The following is an 18,087-nucleotide window of genomic DNA, read 5'->3' on the forward strand; positions in this document are numbered from 1 at the left end:
GAGGAGCTGCGGAGAGAGAACATATACCTTTGCTTGTGACTGAGCTCCAGGATCCTCTGCACATCCTTCTTGGGCACGGCATCATCATTCTTAAGAGACTGTGGAGAAAGAACAGAAGGTTGTGATGTATGCTTTATGATATTACATATTTGTTTGTGAATGTTTGAGCTGTTTATTTTTGGATTTGACATGGCAGATGATGCTGACACTCTCAGATTTGTTCATCTGTAAAGATATGTCAACCTCCTATATGCAGATTTTTTTCAGTAAGCCGGGAAAGCCCAGTAAACAGAGCTTTACCAAATTAAGCAATGGTGTTTTGGTGGGGCAGTTCCAAAGCATCTGTTTCCTTCCTCAGAGAAACATCAGCGAGATCAGAGGGAGGAAATCTGACTAATTCTCATTATAGCCTCATTTCCATTTTCTTCAATCAGCATACACCATGAATAATGGAATGCAAAACCTTGAAAGAAAAAAGATATTGAACCTCTCTCATTCAGCGAAGAATTTTGATGTTTATGAGCGTTAATTTTTTTCTTTCATTAAAATATGTTCAATTTTTTCCACTGACAAAGAGAAGTCGTGCGCTGTGTTGGGTACTCTGGATTACATAATCAGTTAACACTATTAATTACATATTCATGTCACATACTAATATTAATCATATTAATCACTATTAATGACACAATAACAGTATTAATTGTAAAATTATAGTGGGTTTACTCCTCCGCCATTGATGCTCGCTGTGAGAAACGCCGTCAGTATAGATCTGGCAGAAACAAGCGGAGTGATACAAATTGTGAAACGGTTTTCGTGTGATATTAGTAGAATGTCACATGGCTGGAAAAGGCTCTCAGCCAAACAGATTTGAGAACCATTGCTAGAAACTGTAATGCAAACCGACAAGAGATATGTTATTGTTAAAGTTAAAAAGCATTATAATATTTGCAGATTCATTATCACATCTGAAACTGGTTGTTTGTCATGTGTTTTAGGTGTAATAATGTATTATAAGCTGTATTACGAGGCATAATTAAAGGATTAGTTCACTTTTAAAAGAAAATGACCCCAAGCTTTACTCACCCTCAAGCCATCCTAGGTGTATATGACTTTAAATGTCTTTCTGATGAACACAATTGGAGAAATATTAATAAACGTCCTGACGCATCCAAGCTTTATATTGGCAGTGAGCGGGATCAACAAGTATGAGCTGAAGATAGTGTCTCCATCCACATCCATCCATCATAAACATACTCCATATGGCTCTGATGGGTTAATAAAGGCCTTCTGAAGCAAAGCGATGCGTTTGTGTAAGAAAAATATCCATATTTAACAAGTTATGAAGTAAAATATCTAGCTTCTGCCAGACTGCCTTCCGTATTCAAGTTGCGGCGTGTCAGTTACGTTTTTTCCCGTAAGTTGAATAGGGAAGGTGTAGGATGTAGCATAAGCTTTTTGAACTGCGAGAGTTTTACACTTTCTTCCTAAGTTGAATACGGAAAGCGGTCTGGCGGAAGCTAGATATTTGACTTCATAACTTGTTAAAGATGGATATTTTTCTTACACAAACGCATCGCTTCGCTTCAGAAGGCCTTTATTAATCCCCTGGATCCGTGTGGAATATGTTTATGATGGATAAGTGTGGATGGAGGTGCTTTCTCCAGATAATACTTGTTGATCCCGCTCGCTGCCATTATAAAGCTTGGATGCGTCATGATATTTATTAATATATCTCCGATTGTGTTCATCAGAAAGTCATATATACCAAGGATGGCTTGAGGGTGAGTAAAGCTTGGGGTAATTTTCATTTGAAAGTGAACATCCTTTAATGCATAATTAATTGTGTTTATCATACTTAATATCTGAAGTTAACACATTAACTTTGACAGCCTATATTTTGTAAAATCATTTTAGCATGGGGGTCCTTTTAAAAAGCCAGCCTCTGGTTTGTCCTCTTTACTCCCCTTTGTATTTTTGTCAATACAGTACTAGATCATTCTAGTCTCTGACAGCAAATAAATAGTAGTTCAAACAAAACAATCCCTCCCCCCCAAAAGATGCAATCATTGATAAACCCAATTGAAATCTTCTAGACACATAATTACATTATATCATGTACAGCACTTAAAACAACTGCACATCACTTGACTTCGGGACATTCTTTGGCGTGAAACATATTGGTCATCACTATTGCTCTGTCGCCTCACTCAGACTCCTTTGTGTTTCCAGAGACTAACAGCAGCAAATCTTTGTCAGGGGAAGACCATCTGTGCAGCTGTTGAGTTGTATTGAGATTGGCATTGCAGTGTCTACTCAGGCCAAGCTGGCAGGAATGTGCCGGCACAAACACACAAACCTCTGCCAAAACTACAGGCTCCATCAGGCGAAGTTTAATGATGATGAGCAGCACTCTGGGGAGCTCTCATTATAAAAATAAACAGTATGGACAGTAAATCTGCTCAACAAAAAGGTTAATTGGTCACATATACATAATTGATCACGCTAAAGAGGTCATAGTTGATCATGGTTTTACAAATCCACTGGAGATCTCGGACTTAAACTCAAGGGATCTAGCAGCTCGGCGCGGGGCCAGGGATTCTCCGGCTGCTGTCCAGCAGTCGGGCCCCTGAGGTTCTGCTACTCTTTGCATACCCAACTAGAAACACCACATAACATCCTAACAGACCCATTAAACGTACACTCGCCCATTACTATGCATTCACATGCAGGAATCGCAGGAGTGACCCATTGAATTTCAATGAACTGATCATACAGAAAGACAACTGCATCAAAATCATGATAACCCATTTCAGTGATAGATATATTTCTCAATATAAAAAAGCTCTTTCAAACTATTTCTGTCAGTTTTATTTACGCCGTTATTGTCCTTATCCATTAATGCTCCAAGCACTTTAGCGGAACAATAAATCGCTCTATGAATTAGATTGAATGCGTTTGGAGCGTATGGTTTTTCTCAGGCACCGGTGCCTGGTTGACTGCCATTGGACAAGGCAATCAAGTATTTGATTGACTGGCTCAGATGCCTGGAATAATGCATTCTCTTTGTGGCTAATCGGTCTCCATATGCGTTTGCCAGGTTTACTAACGCAGCTTAGTTTTTTGTAGTTGTTTGGTGGCTATTGGTTGTATTTTAAATATTACTATGTGTTTTGCATATTGGTTTAGTGGTTTCTTCTGTCCTGTTCACAGTACAAAGTCCAACAGATAATTATGCTCAAGGATTTTGCTCATGCAATAGCATGTAATAGGGCGCTTTCATTTGCAATTGTTAGTTCAGCCAGCAAGTTTACCCATCTACTTGGGCTAACAAACATTGCAATGTGTAAGAAACAAGCCTTTTTGCAGACTGTGAATATTTGCAACTGCTCAGTGTGGTTCATGCTTAAAGGGACAGTACACCTAAAAATGAAAATTCTGTCCCAATTCACCCTCATGTCATTCCAAACATGTACGACTTTCTTTCTTCTGCGGAATACAAAAGAGGATATTTCGAATAATGCTGTTACTAAACTTCCACTGCATGGACATCTTCTTTTGTGATCCACAGAAGTCATACAGGTGTAGAATGACACAAGGGTGAATAAATGAGGACAGAAATTTCATTTTTGGGTCAACTGTATCTTTAAAATTGAGATCTTTTTTGAGACACAAATTCTACACACAAAGTCATAAAAACGTAGGACCCGCTTTATATTAAGTGGCCTTAACTACTATGTACTTACATTTAAATTAATCATTTGATACAATGCACTTATTGTGTAAATACATGTTTTTACATTGTACTTATATTTTAAAAACACCTGCATGTAATGACGTCTGTAATTAATTTCTGTAATTACATTTATAATTACACTGTTGACCCATCCCTTACACCTTAACTCACCCTTAAACCTACCCATACCACCAGAGCTTTCCCTAACCTTACCCGTATCCCACCTCAACAGCAGCAAAAGTGTTTTGCAATTCAATATGAAGCCAATAAGTACATTATACTTATTTTTTGATGTAAGTACATAGTAGTTAAGGCCACTTAATATAAAGTGGGACCAAAACACATTTATATTTCATCAAATTAATATATTTTTTGATGAAATCCTAAAAAAAAATTTATCCCCCATTGACAGCAATTTGACCACCACTTTCAAGGTCCAGAAAGGTACTAAAGACATCGTTAAAATAGTCCATGTGACTGCAGTGGTTCAACCTTAATTTTATGAAGCAACAGGGGCTTTCGCACTGAATAGTTCTAGGAATTCAGTTATAGAAACTAGCCACTAGGATAGTTCCCCGAGAACAAATTTCTTCCTCGGGCCATGTTCCTGGTTGGATTTGCACCGGGAATAGGAACTCTGAAGCGGCTGACAGTGGCGTCTTTAAGCGCGGCATTTACAAACGCTAAAATCTGGCGGATGGAAGATGCTGTGATCGGAGCTGTGTTTGTTGTGTGTCGTGGGTTTCGTGATAACGGAGATGAAATGTAAACACTAAATTTACGAGACTGAAAGAGCAAAAAGTGGGGCTAAGAGGTGAAATCTACTATAACAACTTTCAGTATTACATGTCAATGAGGCGGAGAAACGATCTCAACCCTGCAGACAACAGGTAAATGCTGTTATCACTGTTTTCATGTTCGTGAAGTAAATATATTTACACGGATTTTTAAAAATGCCGTGTGCCGGTGTTTGACATTCGTTTGACCAATCAACGTACACTTATGTCACTGATAGTTCCTGTAGAGCTGGTTTAGATCCTACTCTGAAGTAGAAGCTAATTTAGTTCCCCCAAAAGGAGTTCCTAGAACTAAAATCATTGCTGCGGTGCGAACACGGCAAAATCCGGGTACTTCAGCCAATAGTTCTAGTAATTATGAAAATGTTCCTCTGGTGTCTTTAGTACCTTTCTGGGCCTTGACAGTGGTAATTTAATTGTTGTCTGTGGAGGAATCAGAGAGCTATCAGATTTCATCAAAAATATCAAAATTTGTGTTCTGAAGATGAACGAAGGTCTTACTGGTTTGGAACTACACGTGGGCGAGTAATGAATGACAGAATTTCATTTTTGTGTGAACTAGCCCTTTAACTCTCTGAGGTCTGAAAACGCGCTGGCGCGTTTTGCAGGATTTTTTTCACATTGCAGCAAAACAGACTTAAAATACTCCGTCATTTCTTGTCATATAGACATAAGTAATATATCAATTGAAACTATAGAATGTCTTCTTTTATTTGTGTACACTCAGAGTAAAAACACAATGTTGTGCTTTTTGTAAAATAAAGAAAACTAACATGATGCTAACATGATGTGATCTCTCCTCTCCCTCTGAATGAACTCCAATCTGATAGTTCTCAGAAAATGAACTGTAACTTATGAATACTAATGACAAAAAAAATGACACTTACGTCTCAAGAACCATTGAAATGTCAGGTTTTAAATCGTGCAAGTCAAATCAAAAACAAACATTCTGTGTTTATGTAATTTGTATGAAAAGAGAGCCATGTCAGAAGTCTGTGATTCACCTCATTACCCGCTAATGCGGCCACGCCCACGGAGGGAGCGCTATTCAGACGCAAATTCAGAGGCAATACATGCATTCATCATCTCAATCGTGTATTTATTGTCTTGAAAAGTGTTTATCTGGATGGTAAAGCCATTGTTAGCGATCTCTAGAAGACATGCAGTTAGTTCCTAGTTCCTTTTCTTCTTTATATGAATTTGTGGCCTAAAGGTGTACAGAGAGCGCCCTCCGGCTGCAAGTATGAATTAAAAACACCATTCCTGAAATGTCCTCTTCTTCTTTAGAATAATTTGTGGCATAATGTGCACAGAGAGCACCCTCCGGCTGCAAGTATGAATTAAAAACACAGTATCCAGCACTCATAGTGATGACAATAAATATTACTTCTCAGTATAGAAAATTGACATAAATATATAAGAATCCATCAATATTTCTCCAAATGTGCATGCTTTTAAGCTAAAAGCCTATATGAAATGCCACAGAGGTAACACAATTGTTCAGACACTTTGCATCACAGAAATAAATTATATTTTAAAGAATATAATAGAATACAATTATTTTAAATTGTAATAATATTTCACAGTATTGCTGTTTATGATGAGCTGAGACATTATTACAGAGGGTTTTTTTCACAGCCTACCTGACTGAAAGGCCTCATTAATATGCAAGTCATTTCAGGTCATTATTATGTGATTCTTTTGTCTTCTCAGGTGTAAATGGCCCATTATGCATGCAGATTCACGCCTCCACGCATACTGTGTTTCTTGACAAAAATTAAATCTCTCTCTTGTTTTATATGAAAGAGAATTCAGCATAATTTTTACATAATTCTGAAGCAAAAACTCTAGTCTACAACCTCCAATAACCAGAAGTCTTGTGAACACAGATTTAATATACTTATTTTGGCCTTATTTCAGTGACTTAAGTTTTTTGTTTTTTCAATAACCACGCATAAACATTATTCCTTCAAAAATACAAACATGTACATACATGTTCCTCACATATTATTGTAGCCTAGTTTGTGCTGAATACAGTGTAATGACACTTTTGTCATTTATATGTTTATGAACAACTGAAAAAAGCACAAATGTCAGGGCATGTCAAAACTTCTCCAAGCCCCAAATCAGCCTCAGCCTCCAGAGGGTTACATGGTGTAACAAAGATGCACTAATATGGATTATTTAAATTTTCAAATCACTTTAACTTTCCCACCATCACATGAACAGCGCTGTAGAGGCAGGAGAGGGTTTTACCTGCAGGTTCCCCTTGATGCTGTCCAGCTCCTTTGATGTTTTGGAGAGTTGTCGTAAAATTCCTGTCCTTTCTGTGAAAACCTCCTTCAGCTTCTTCTCCAGCCCCTCATAGCTACAGGAAAAGAAAAGAAATAGAAAGATGACTTCTTTAAATCTACGGCATGCCTGGCAAATTCATTCTGCACGGCAGGTTACAGCAGCCTGGAGGATTTGAAGCCATTGTGAGTGGATGATGAACTCAAGAAAACATCCAATAGTTCATCCTGAAAAAGAACTCACGGCCTCGCCTCAAAGTTACATCAGGGTCTGTTTTAGGATTTCTTAACGTCTAAGGCAGCAGGCAGAGATGTTTAAAAAGCCATTCGGTGACACTTTAGGACATACATACTTTATGTATGTTAAAATATTAAGCCTTGATCTCATTGGCTGCAACTGCTAAGCTACAAAACATCTGGCCTCACCCACATAAATACACACATATACATATTTATCAGGATTTCAACATTTTGCCAACCCAAAAAGACAGACACAGCTGTGCATAGCACAAAAAAGATATATAACGTGCCGTGATTTTCTTTTGTCATCGTCCCAAATACAAATCATAAATAAGTTATGTAGAGTACAGTCAAACGCTTTCAACAAAGGGCTCTTTGCCAAAGCATCCTGTGCTTCTCATAGCTGAACCTTTATGTCAGGGAAACCAAAGCACAGTCATACTAATCTCCATGATAGGAAAGCAACACCTGTGAAATAAATAAATCATGCTGGAAGGCATCATGCCTATAAAACTCCCACAGTGTGATGTCTGTGAAACTGATCAAGGGTGTGGGCTGGAAGAGACAGATAGAGATGGAAAAAATATCATTCTCTCTCTACTAGATTTCAGTTGGAGTTTGGCTCATCTAGAGCAGACCTGTGAGAGGTCAATAATGGAGTCTGGCTCAAACAAGGGGTCAAGGTTTGGCTGGTTAGTGTGACCCAGTTAGCCTCTGCTGGTAAATGGTGCAACTACAATATCTGGCAGCAAGAAGCACCTTCTTTCTCTTCATTGACGGCCATTCAACCAGAGTTGTGTATGGTATGGTACTGTATTTAGCTGTGCACATCATTATTATTTTAAAATTAATGTGCCCTCGTAATCTCTAATCAAAATAGCTCAATAGCAACATCTCTTCTCTTCTCTAATGTTTACTGGCGTGAGGGCGGGACAACTCGTCACTCACATTAGATCAACCAATAGCAAACCATTCAACGATCCAATCAATTCCCCACGGACAAAATCAAGTACTGCTCTACATTTTTTCTTGTTGAAGAAGCCGTTTCACTTCAGTTACATGCTGACTTTCAGTGGTGAACAGTAACTAATTATTCTCACTTTGTTACTGTACTTAAAGGTGCTCTAAGCGATGTCACGCGTTTTTAGGCCAAAACATTTTTTGTCACATACAGCAAACATCTCCTCACTATCCGCTAGCTGCCTGTCCCCTGAACACACTGTAAAAAAACGCGGTCTCTGTAGTCGCCACAAGCTCCGAAAATGGCAATAAAAACAAACTGGTGCAGCCTGGACCACTAAACATAATAAACATGCTCCAGCCAATAACCGACAAGAATGATTTTAAATGCGTGTTCATGACTGTTTCAGGAAGCACGGAGGGGAGGGGGAGGAGGAGGAGGAGGGAGGGTCTAGCTAGCCTCTGTTTTGTTTGACAACACTTCGAACGTCAACAGGAAGTTACTCCACCCAGGATCACTTAGAGCACCTTTAAAAGGTTAGTTCACCCAAAAATGAAAATTATCCCATGATTTACCCGCCCTCAAGCCATCCTAGGTGTATATGACTATTTTCTTTCAGACGAACTTTCAGCTTTATAATGGTAGTGAATGGGGGCATGATTTTGAAGCTCAAAAAAATGCATCCATCCATCATAAAAATAATCCATACGGTTCCAGGGGGTTAATAAAGGCCTTCTGAACTGAAGCGATAGGTTTTTGTAAGAATACAAAATATACATAAAAAATATACCCTCCGCTTCACTACCTTTATAAAGCTTGGAAGAGCAGGATATTTTTAAATATATCTCTGATTGTGTTCATCTGAAAGAAGATAGTCATATACACCTAGAATGGCTTGAGGGTGAGTAAATCATAGATAATTTTCATTTTTGGGTGAACTATCCCTTTAAGATATTTTTCAAGAATCTGTAATTTATTGGAGTATTTTTATTTTGGGAAAATTTTACCATTACTTCACTACATTCCAAAGCATAATATCCTACTTTTTACTCCACTACATTTCATAAAAATATGTCATTCCTAGTTATTTTGAACTGAAGAAATTGTCACCCCCTCTGAGACACGATATCGATGTCCTAATCATTTTCAATTAACCTGTTAAATTGGTTTTCAAATCGCACTGAACTATTAATTCGTGAATTGGACTGATCCTATTGCATCTGTTGTCGAGTCAACAACTCGCGTCTCTAGTTCACAATTCACTGAATTCACAAGTCTGTCTCAAAATGAGCCAAGAATGGGAGATTGTTGAAGCTTGAGTGCATGTGCACCTGATGGCACAAAGTGTACTTATCGCTAGGACAATACTTTCTCAATACTAGGTCACTTTTCTCAAAACTTTTCACACAGTTCTTCAAACCAACTTTCAGCTTGGCACATCAGTTACATTTTGAATTTTGCATTCAAATTGCACTAAAACAACCAAATTACTTCATATGTCTCAAATCCACTCATTCTTACATAACACTAGCAAAAGATGTGACCCAACAAGCAGACTTTGGCACTCATAACATGTAATAAAACATGTTTACATTACAGTACAAAATGATTCCTAAGTTGTCTCTTTTTATAAATGGTAATGAAATTGAAAGACTAACACCCATGTAGGTGTTCAGCTACATCTAAATGTTTTTTTTTTTTACAGTCGGAATATGGTGTTACTGTAGAAATGTCTTACTCAGTTTTGTAATATGTTCAGTTTTGAACTTAAAGGATTAGTTCACTTCTGAATAAAAATTTCCTGATAATTTATTTACTCACCCCCATGCCATCCAAGATGTTCATGTCTTTCTTTCTTCAGTCGAAAAGGAAAACATTTTTTGAGGAAAACATTCCAGGATTTTTCTCCATATAGTGGACTTCAACAGTTACCAGTGGGTTGAAGGTCCAAATTGCAGTTTCAATGCAGCTTCAAAGAGCTCTACACGATCCCAGACGAGAAACGATCGGTCATTTTCTAAAAAATGTATATACTTTTTAACCACAAATGCTCATCTTGCACTAGCTCTGGGATCCACATGCATGACGTAATCACGTTCATCATGCGTGACGTAGGCGGAAGTACCGATCCAGTGTCTACAAAGTAAACGTGCAAAGATTAAGCCAAATGCCCTTTACAAAAAAAAGGTAAAACAACGATATCGGATGATTTTGAAGTTGAAGTTTTTCGCTCTACCATGGTACTTCCGCCTACATCACGTGTGATTTGATGTACACTATAAGTGCACATTCAGTACAATTAAGAGCACTTCTTTTTCACAAGCAGCATTTAAAAGGGGCAAACAAGACAGTTTTTACAAACCACATGCTACCTGCGTCAGCCAAACAGCTGCCATTAGATGACCGGGAATGCTAACGGATAACTTTCTCCCAATATTATCAACATCCTTTGGCTCAAGATATGAACAGCTTCATCGACAGTGCAGATAACCACAGAGTCTGGATTATGAGGAATAAATTGGTCATTACTATCACAGGTTAATAATTATGCCGTGACCTCTTTCGACACAGCTGTTTTGGCAGGCTCTCATACGAGAGAGACCACAGAAAGTGTTCTAATGAGAATCAGCCTGTCAGACAAACAGGCTTATAATCGCACGCTGCACTCCACAGCTCCTCATTGCCAGCGATCGCATAATTCTGATTAAAGCCACACCATGTGAGGGTTGACGATAAACCACAATCCTTCTTGAAGAAAAGGTGGCTAGCTGTAAGGATCTGCCAGAAACAATCTGCACACATGAATGGTGATGCTGTCTGAAAAAGTGATTGTTCAGGATGAAGGGAGCTTTGAATAACAGCACACGACAGGCAGAGAAACAAGCAGGCGCACACGCAGCCTCATTAGACAGAACCTCCCTACCCACCCAGTACGTTTCTGTGCTCGACTTTGAATTTTATGAATCTGATCTTCCTCCGTAATGAAGAAGTGCTGAGCCCTGGTCATTAAAGTGGAAAGTGCTGAGTTTCACAAGTCCAGCGCACGAGCTGCTGCTACAGCTCAGTATGGATGTATAGGCCTTTACTGAGGTAAAGATCAGATGGAGTGTGACTGGACTTCAGCCAACAAGTCAGGAACCATCGCTCCTCATCTTCCATTAGCCACTGAACATTTCCTGTAAAACTAATGGCTTAACAGTGCAATTTTATGTGCTTTCAGAGTGATATAATAAAGAAATCATAGCACCCTAAATATTAGAAGGACTGTATGAATTGTATTTATATAAGGTTTTATATATATATATATATATATATATATATATATATATATATATATATATATATATATACACACACATACATAAGACATCTTCACCCTTTATTCAAATGTTTTATTTGTGATAAAGCAAATTGTGCAGACAGAATTTTTGCCCAGGCTGTCATACAAATAAATTATGAGAACATGCAAAAACGAGAGAAGCAATGAAATATTAATAACTGATTATGTTGTAGTTAGTATATGCCTTTTTTTTTTTTTTTTGAAAATAAAAATAAAGCCTGTAGCTGTAGTTTACCCCTTTTTTGCCAAATATTTTTGTTAGAAAAATATCTTAACCAAGTTTAGTGTTTTGTTCTTCCCTCATATTTCAAATATTTAAAAACACAAAATATTTAACTCATATTTTGATGGTTTATTCGAACTTGTAGGTCATTAAAAACAAATCCTCAAACCGATCCCCTCTGGACATTACTTTTGGCCACTACTTTGTGTTTTATATGAATCAGTTTAAAAACGTAACATATTAAAATGCACCTAGCATTTAAAATTTGTGATCATAAATATATTCTTACATTCAGTCCTAAATTAATCCAGTATAAGCATGAGCATAAGTGTAGACATGGGAAGTCGGGGAAAAACCATTAATGTAGCCTCAGGAAGTGAAAAAAAAAAACAGCAATAATCCATATTATTCACAGAAAGTAAGACTAGTCCTATTTTTTTATATGACCTAAAACTAGACTAAGAATAGCTGTCACACGTATAACTATTTTTTTAAGTCAATTTCAAAAATAGTATGCACATATAGTTATGGAAGTTGTTTCCGCCATAAATAATAATAATAAAAAATAATAATTCTCACAATTGCGATATAAACTCACAACTGCGAGTTGTGTGATATAAAGTCAGAATTGTGAGATATAAAGTCAGAATTGTGAGATATAAAGTCAGAATTGTGAGATATAAAGTCAGAATTGTGAGATATAAAGTCAGAATTGTGAGTTATAAAGTCAGAATTGTGAGTTATAAAGTCAGAATTGTGAGATATAAAGTCAGAATTGTGAGATATAAAGTTAGAATTGTGAGATATAAAGTCAGAATTGTGAGTTATAAAGTCAGAATTGTGAGATATAAAGTCAGAATTGTGAGATATAAAGTTAGAATTGTGAGATATAAAGTCAGAATTGTGAGTTATAAAGTCAGAATTGTGAGTTATAAAGTCAGAATTGTGAGATATAAAGTCAGAATTGTGAGATATAAAGTCAGAATTGTGAGATATAAAGTTAGAATTGTGAGATATAAAGTCAGAATTGAGTTATAAAGTCAGAATTGTAAGATATAAAGTCAGAATTGTGAGATATAAAGTTAGAATTGCGAGATATAAAGTCAGAATTGCGAGATATAAAGTCAGAATTGTGAGTTATAAAGTCAGAATTGCGAGATATAAAGTCAGAATTGCGAGATATAAAGTCAGAATTGTGAGTTATAAAGTCAGAATTGTGAGATATAAAGTCAGAATTGTGAGTTATAAAGTCAGAATTGTGAGATACAAAGTTAGAATTGTGAGATATAAAGTCAGAATTGTGAGTTATAAAGTCAGAATTGTGTGATAAAGTCAGAATTGTGAGATATAAAGTCCGAATTGTGTTATAAAGTCAAAATTGTGAGTTATAAAGTCCGAATTACGTGATAAAGTCAGAATTGTGAGTTATAGTCAGAATTGTGCATTATAAAGTCAGAATTGTGTGATATAGAGTAAGAATTGTGTGATATAAAGTAAGAATTGCGTGATATAAAGTCATAATTGTGATATAAAGTCAGAATTGCGAGTTATAACATGCAATTCTGACTTTCCTCGCAGTTGCAAGTTTTTATCTCACAATTCTGACTTTATATCATGCAATTTTTACCTCAAAATTATGAAAAAAAAAAGTCAGAATTGTGAGATAAAAAAATCAATTACCTTTTTTATTTTTTTTTATTTAGTAGCGGAAACAAGCTTCCATATATAGAACCTTACCTAAAGTTTATTTATAGTTTTTACGTACAAACACAATAGAGAATAAAAAACTTCTGTACTGCATTTTTAAATACTTTAGTTGAATAGCTGCGCTCAAACAGAGACGAATGCATCCTGCAGCTGCTGAGCATTATGACCAAACATCTGCCACTAAACATCTTGTTCGGCTGTGTGGGATTTTATGTCCTCTATATATTTTCTGCATGCTTTGAAATTCTTGGTTATGTCAATTTTGCATTAAATATGAATGAGAACAAAAAGGAGGAGAAAAGAGAGATAAAAAGGGAAGCACTAAATGAAAAATTGCTGGAGAAAGCCGCATTACTCCTTTTAAACAAGCTGTAGTGCTGGGATGTCAGAGTATCTTTTGTATCCATACCATTTGCTTGAATATCAAATCCTTATGCGCTGCCATTCTTTGAGCCAGATAAATGAGACAGCAAGCAATTGGCAGGAATCACTGTGGCCATAGACAAATACTGTAAAGGTAGAGTAATAATGGAAATAAAAAATGCGACTGGAACTGCCCATCTAAATTCCACACTTTCTAGCCTGTTCATCTGCATAAAACCCTTCCACAGTTGTAGAATGCAAATAAATATGCAACAGCTCATACAAAATCACGCACAAAGAATTCAATGCCACAGGGAGGAAATAAACAGAAAAAGGCAAATCAGCCCTGTTTAAATGCTTTTCATAAACACAGAACAGTTTATATTAGTCCACTGAATGACCAGGACAATAGCGTGTAATGGCAAATGCAACAAAAACCAATTCACATGTAAAGCACAAGAACTATATTTGAGTAGAAACACATGAAATGAGTTTGATGAGTTCAGACTGCACTGAAAGGGCATGCCAGAAAGCTTTGAAATACATGGTTGCCCAAAATCATTTGTGCGGTTGGAGCTAAAATTAGGGCACTTGTCATACTGCACATATAATCTGTTTCTATGAGACTGAGTTTAAAGGGGGCGTGAAATTTCCAATTCATGTTTTCATGTTGTTTACCATTTGCAGTTGCAATGAAACGCTCATCTACAATTCCACTACACAATAAGCATGCTAACATCTGGAAACAACCTGCGCCAAGTGAGCTCTTTTCTGCCTCTGTTTCAATATTCAGATCACCGTCATTCTGCTTTGCTAGAAATTACTTGAGTTTGAGCTTTAGAGTTGACTCATAATTGCCGGATATCTCATTAATAATTTGTCCCAGGCGTAATCTTGAAATTGAAATATAATCCATAATGCATTATTGAGCATTTCATTCAGGCATGCAGACGTGACTAGATATGTTCCAGCCATAGTGTGCATGTCCTATTAAATCCTGTTTAAAATAACAAATTAATTGAGGTATTTCCGGAAGGTACCGGGGTTGTTTGCTATAGATATGTTTTGACTCAATTTCCAACTCTAGACATGTGATATGATTCTCTCCAGCTGCTCTCTTGTCTGGTAGGATGTTAAGATGTGTAATAATGCCCAGCTGGAGGTGTCTAGAGCCCCCAGTATTACAGCCAGACTGGTAGTGTTGTCACAAGATCTGGAAGATATTTTTTAGGCCAATTTAATACCTGGAATACATTTTGTACCTCTCTGCACATTGCTAAATATACGGCAGAATACATGCAGTGAGTCAGTAAGCTGGTGTATCCTAATGCAATAAATTATGTCCTTGACAAGCACTCTGTGACTATATATTACATTGTCTAACACTGGTTATTTTTGTTTGCCTCGTAGGATTAGGGTGGACATATACGTGTTGATGATAAAGAGCCTGATAACACAGTGTGCTTCAACGAGTTTGGAAAGGCTGCACTTTAAAATACAAATGCGTCATTAAACTTACAGCTAGAATCAAAGATGAAATGAAGCCTATTATTGTGGTACACAACAACAGTCATTGGAATTGTCAGATTGTGAGCAATTAAGTCATATCACATGAGCGGGAGTGCTGTGGCTCTGAATATATACAACTGTAATCAGCAATTTGAATACTGTTGTGTGTGTGTAATGTGTGTATATACATATACATATATATGAAAACTTCAGATGCAAAAGCCTCCAAGTGCCATCTGAAATGTTCTTCTAAAATGAGCATTTTTATCAAGCTTGTATGTTTATGTTCAGTTATTTCACTTTTATGGCAATGAAAATGACCTATTAATTTGATTTATTTTAATTGGACCTATTAATTTTACAATCTGGATGTAAAAGTCATGGTTAGGGAGCTCTAGAAGACATGCAGTTAGTTCCTGTTTTCTTTTCTTCTATAGATGAATTTTAGATGAGTTTTTGTTTCTTTAGCACCCTCCGGCTGCAGTATGAATTGGAAACTCCATTCATGGAATAGCCTCTTCTTCTTTTAGATGAATTTGTGGACTAAAAATGCACAGAGAGCGCCCTCTGACTTCAAGTATGAACTGAAAACACCAGCGCTCATAGTAATGACAATGAATATTAAATAAATATAACTCCTCTGTATAGGAAATTGACATAAGCATATGAGAATCCAATATTTCTCCAAATGTGCATGCTTTTAAACTAAAAGCCTATATTCAGACTCTTTGCATCACAGAAATACATTATATTTTAAAGTATAATATAAAACCATTACTTTATATTGTAATAATATTTTTCTGTACGTTTCATATAGCATGATGAGCTTGAGACATCACAGACGGTTTTTTTCACAGCCTACCTGACTGAAATGCCTCATTAATATGCAAGTCATTTCAGCTCATTACTATGCAATTCTTTTGTCTTCTCAGGTGAGAATGGCCCATTATTCAGTGGTGATTCACGCCTCCATGCATACTGTGTTTCTTACAAAAACTAAATCAATAAATTGTTTTATATGAAGGAGTAGGCAGCATAATTTTTACATAATTTTGAAGCAAAAACTCTAGTCTACAACGTCCAATACCCTAAAGTATTGTAAACACAGATTTACTATACTTTTTTTGGCCTTATTTCAGTGACTTAAGTTTTTTGTTTTTTCAATAACCACGCATAAATGTTATTCCTTCAAAAACACAAACATGTACATACATGTTCCTCACATATTATTGTAGCCTAGTTTGTGCTGAATACAGTGTAAGGACACTTTTTCCATTAATATGTTTATGAACAACTGAAAAAAGCACAAATGTCAGGGCATGTCAAAACTTCTCCAGGCCCCAAATCAGCCTCAGACTCCAGAGGGTTAAAGTGAAATAACTGAACATAAACATACAAGCTTGATAAAAATGCTCATTTTTCAGACAATTTCAGATGGCACTTAGAGGCTTTTGCATCTGAAGTCTTCATATATATATACATATATACACACCAGTTTAACAAGTAAGAAGTTAATATTAAGTAAATTACTAGGGCTGCCCTCGACTAAAGATTTTTCTAGCCGACTAGTAGTCGTTCATCTAAGCGATTAGTTGACCAATTGCATGTTTATATTAATAAACCATAAACCATATAAATCATAATAATGAGCCTTTAATCGCATATATAGCCTATAATACATAGCCTAATCAGCGCTGAAATGCACGCATGAAGCTTGCAGCAGAACACCGGCAAAAGTAATGATTATGAATGTGGTGTGAAAAAAACAGAAGGAGACTGTCTGAACATTTAAATAATTTATTGATAAACTAGTGTTTTGTTTGTTTTCGGCTGCAGAGATGAAGTTATCTCCGCAGTAGTGGACACGCCTATATGCATGTTTCATACGGATTACATAATCTGAGAATATTTGTTTTAGATTTGAATTGGTTCATTTAAAAGTAGACATTTCTTTCCATAGATGTATTTATCGTGTCTGTGAGGCAAGTACGCTGAGTTTCGGTTCATTTTTGTGGCACGCTCAAGTTCAATTGAGACCGAGATGGTAGAAAGCACATCCTGTTTATTTTAATTATTTTACAGAAGTCAACATCTAATGGATACTTTAAAATGTGATTTCTGATGGATCTAGTCACCTGTTTTGTTCCTTAATGATGAATGAATAGGTTAAGTAAATGATTCAATGAATCACTGAATTAGTTCCTGGATGAACTGTTTTTGAACAAGTCATTTGAGTAAAAGGTTATCGCTTGTTGGCCCCTACAGAAATACTGATTTACTGTAATATGCAGAAAGTATCAGTGAAAAATTCCACCACTAAAGGCTTCTGATTGACTGTTAATGTTTTTATCATTCATCAGCTGGAAAAAAAATCATTCTAAAAATGAGTCCAATGTTGTTCCTCTATGTTGATATAGCTATATATGTAGCTATGGTGTGGACTTAAAATAATGATAATTAAAAGTTTCAGTTACCATTCTTGGTGTGAACGGGCTTAATGCAAAGACTTTATATTTAAATACAAAATGCACATTAATAATGTAAATATTAGTTTTTATGCTATCAGTAATCTTGCTTAGTAGTAACTTAGTTTAATCACAGACCTGTTTTACCCATGCAGAATTTTTGTGTTTTGCGCGTATTAACAGATTCCAAATAATCTTCTTATCAGGATAACAATTAGCTTTAAATCTGACATGGGAGTAAATACAATTCTCTGAAAAAGGCTAATTCATTGGAAGAAAAAAGGCCCTGGGATACTTGGTTCACAATTCAAAGGTGTTTGTAGCAGTGATCAATCAGCAAAGAGCAAAAAAGAATGAGTGATGCTTGGAAATCGTCCAGCCCCATACCGAGCCAAAAGCAGTTCAGCATGCAATGCTGCAATTTCATCCTACAAATCACAACTCAATATGCCATACTG

At 36.4% G+C, this 18,087-nt stretch overlaps 1 protein-coding gene across 1 annotated transcript in view; it reads right to left on the bottom strand.

Moving 5' to 3' along the window:
- The window catches only part of luzp2 (leucine zipper protein 2), a 157,411-nt gene that overhangs the window by 51,068 nt on the left and 88,256 nt on the right, over window positions 1-18,087 (bottom strand). The window contains exons 2-3 of the mRNA XM_048169087.1: window positions 6,787-6,898; window positions 28-98 (exon numbers count right to left, since the gene is read on the bottom strand). Coding sequence (XP_048025044.1) covers window positions 28-98; window positions 6,787-6,898 — 183 coding nt within the window. The remainder of the gene's footprint in view (window positions 1-27; window positions 99-6,786; window positions 6,899-18,087) is intronic.

This window comes from Megalobrama amblycephala, linkage group LG19 (assembly GCF_018812025.1).
Source record: "Megalobrama amblycephala isolate DHTTF-2021 linkage group LG19, ASM1881202v1, whole genome shotgun sequence".
Classification (NCBI taxonomy): domain Eukaryota; kingdom Metazoa; phylum Chordata; class Actinopteri; order Cypriniformes; family Xenocyprididae; genus Megalobrama; species Megalobrama amblycephala.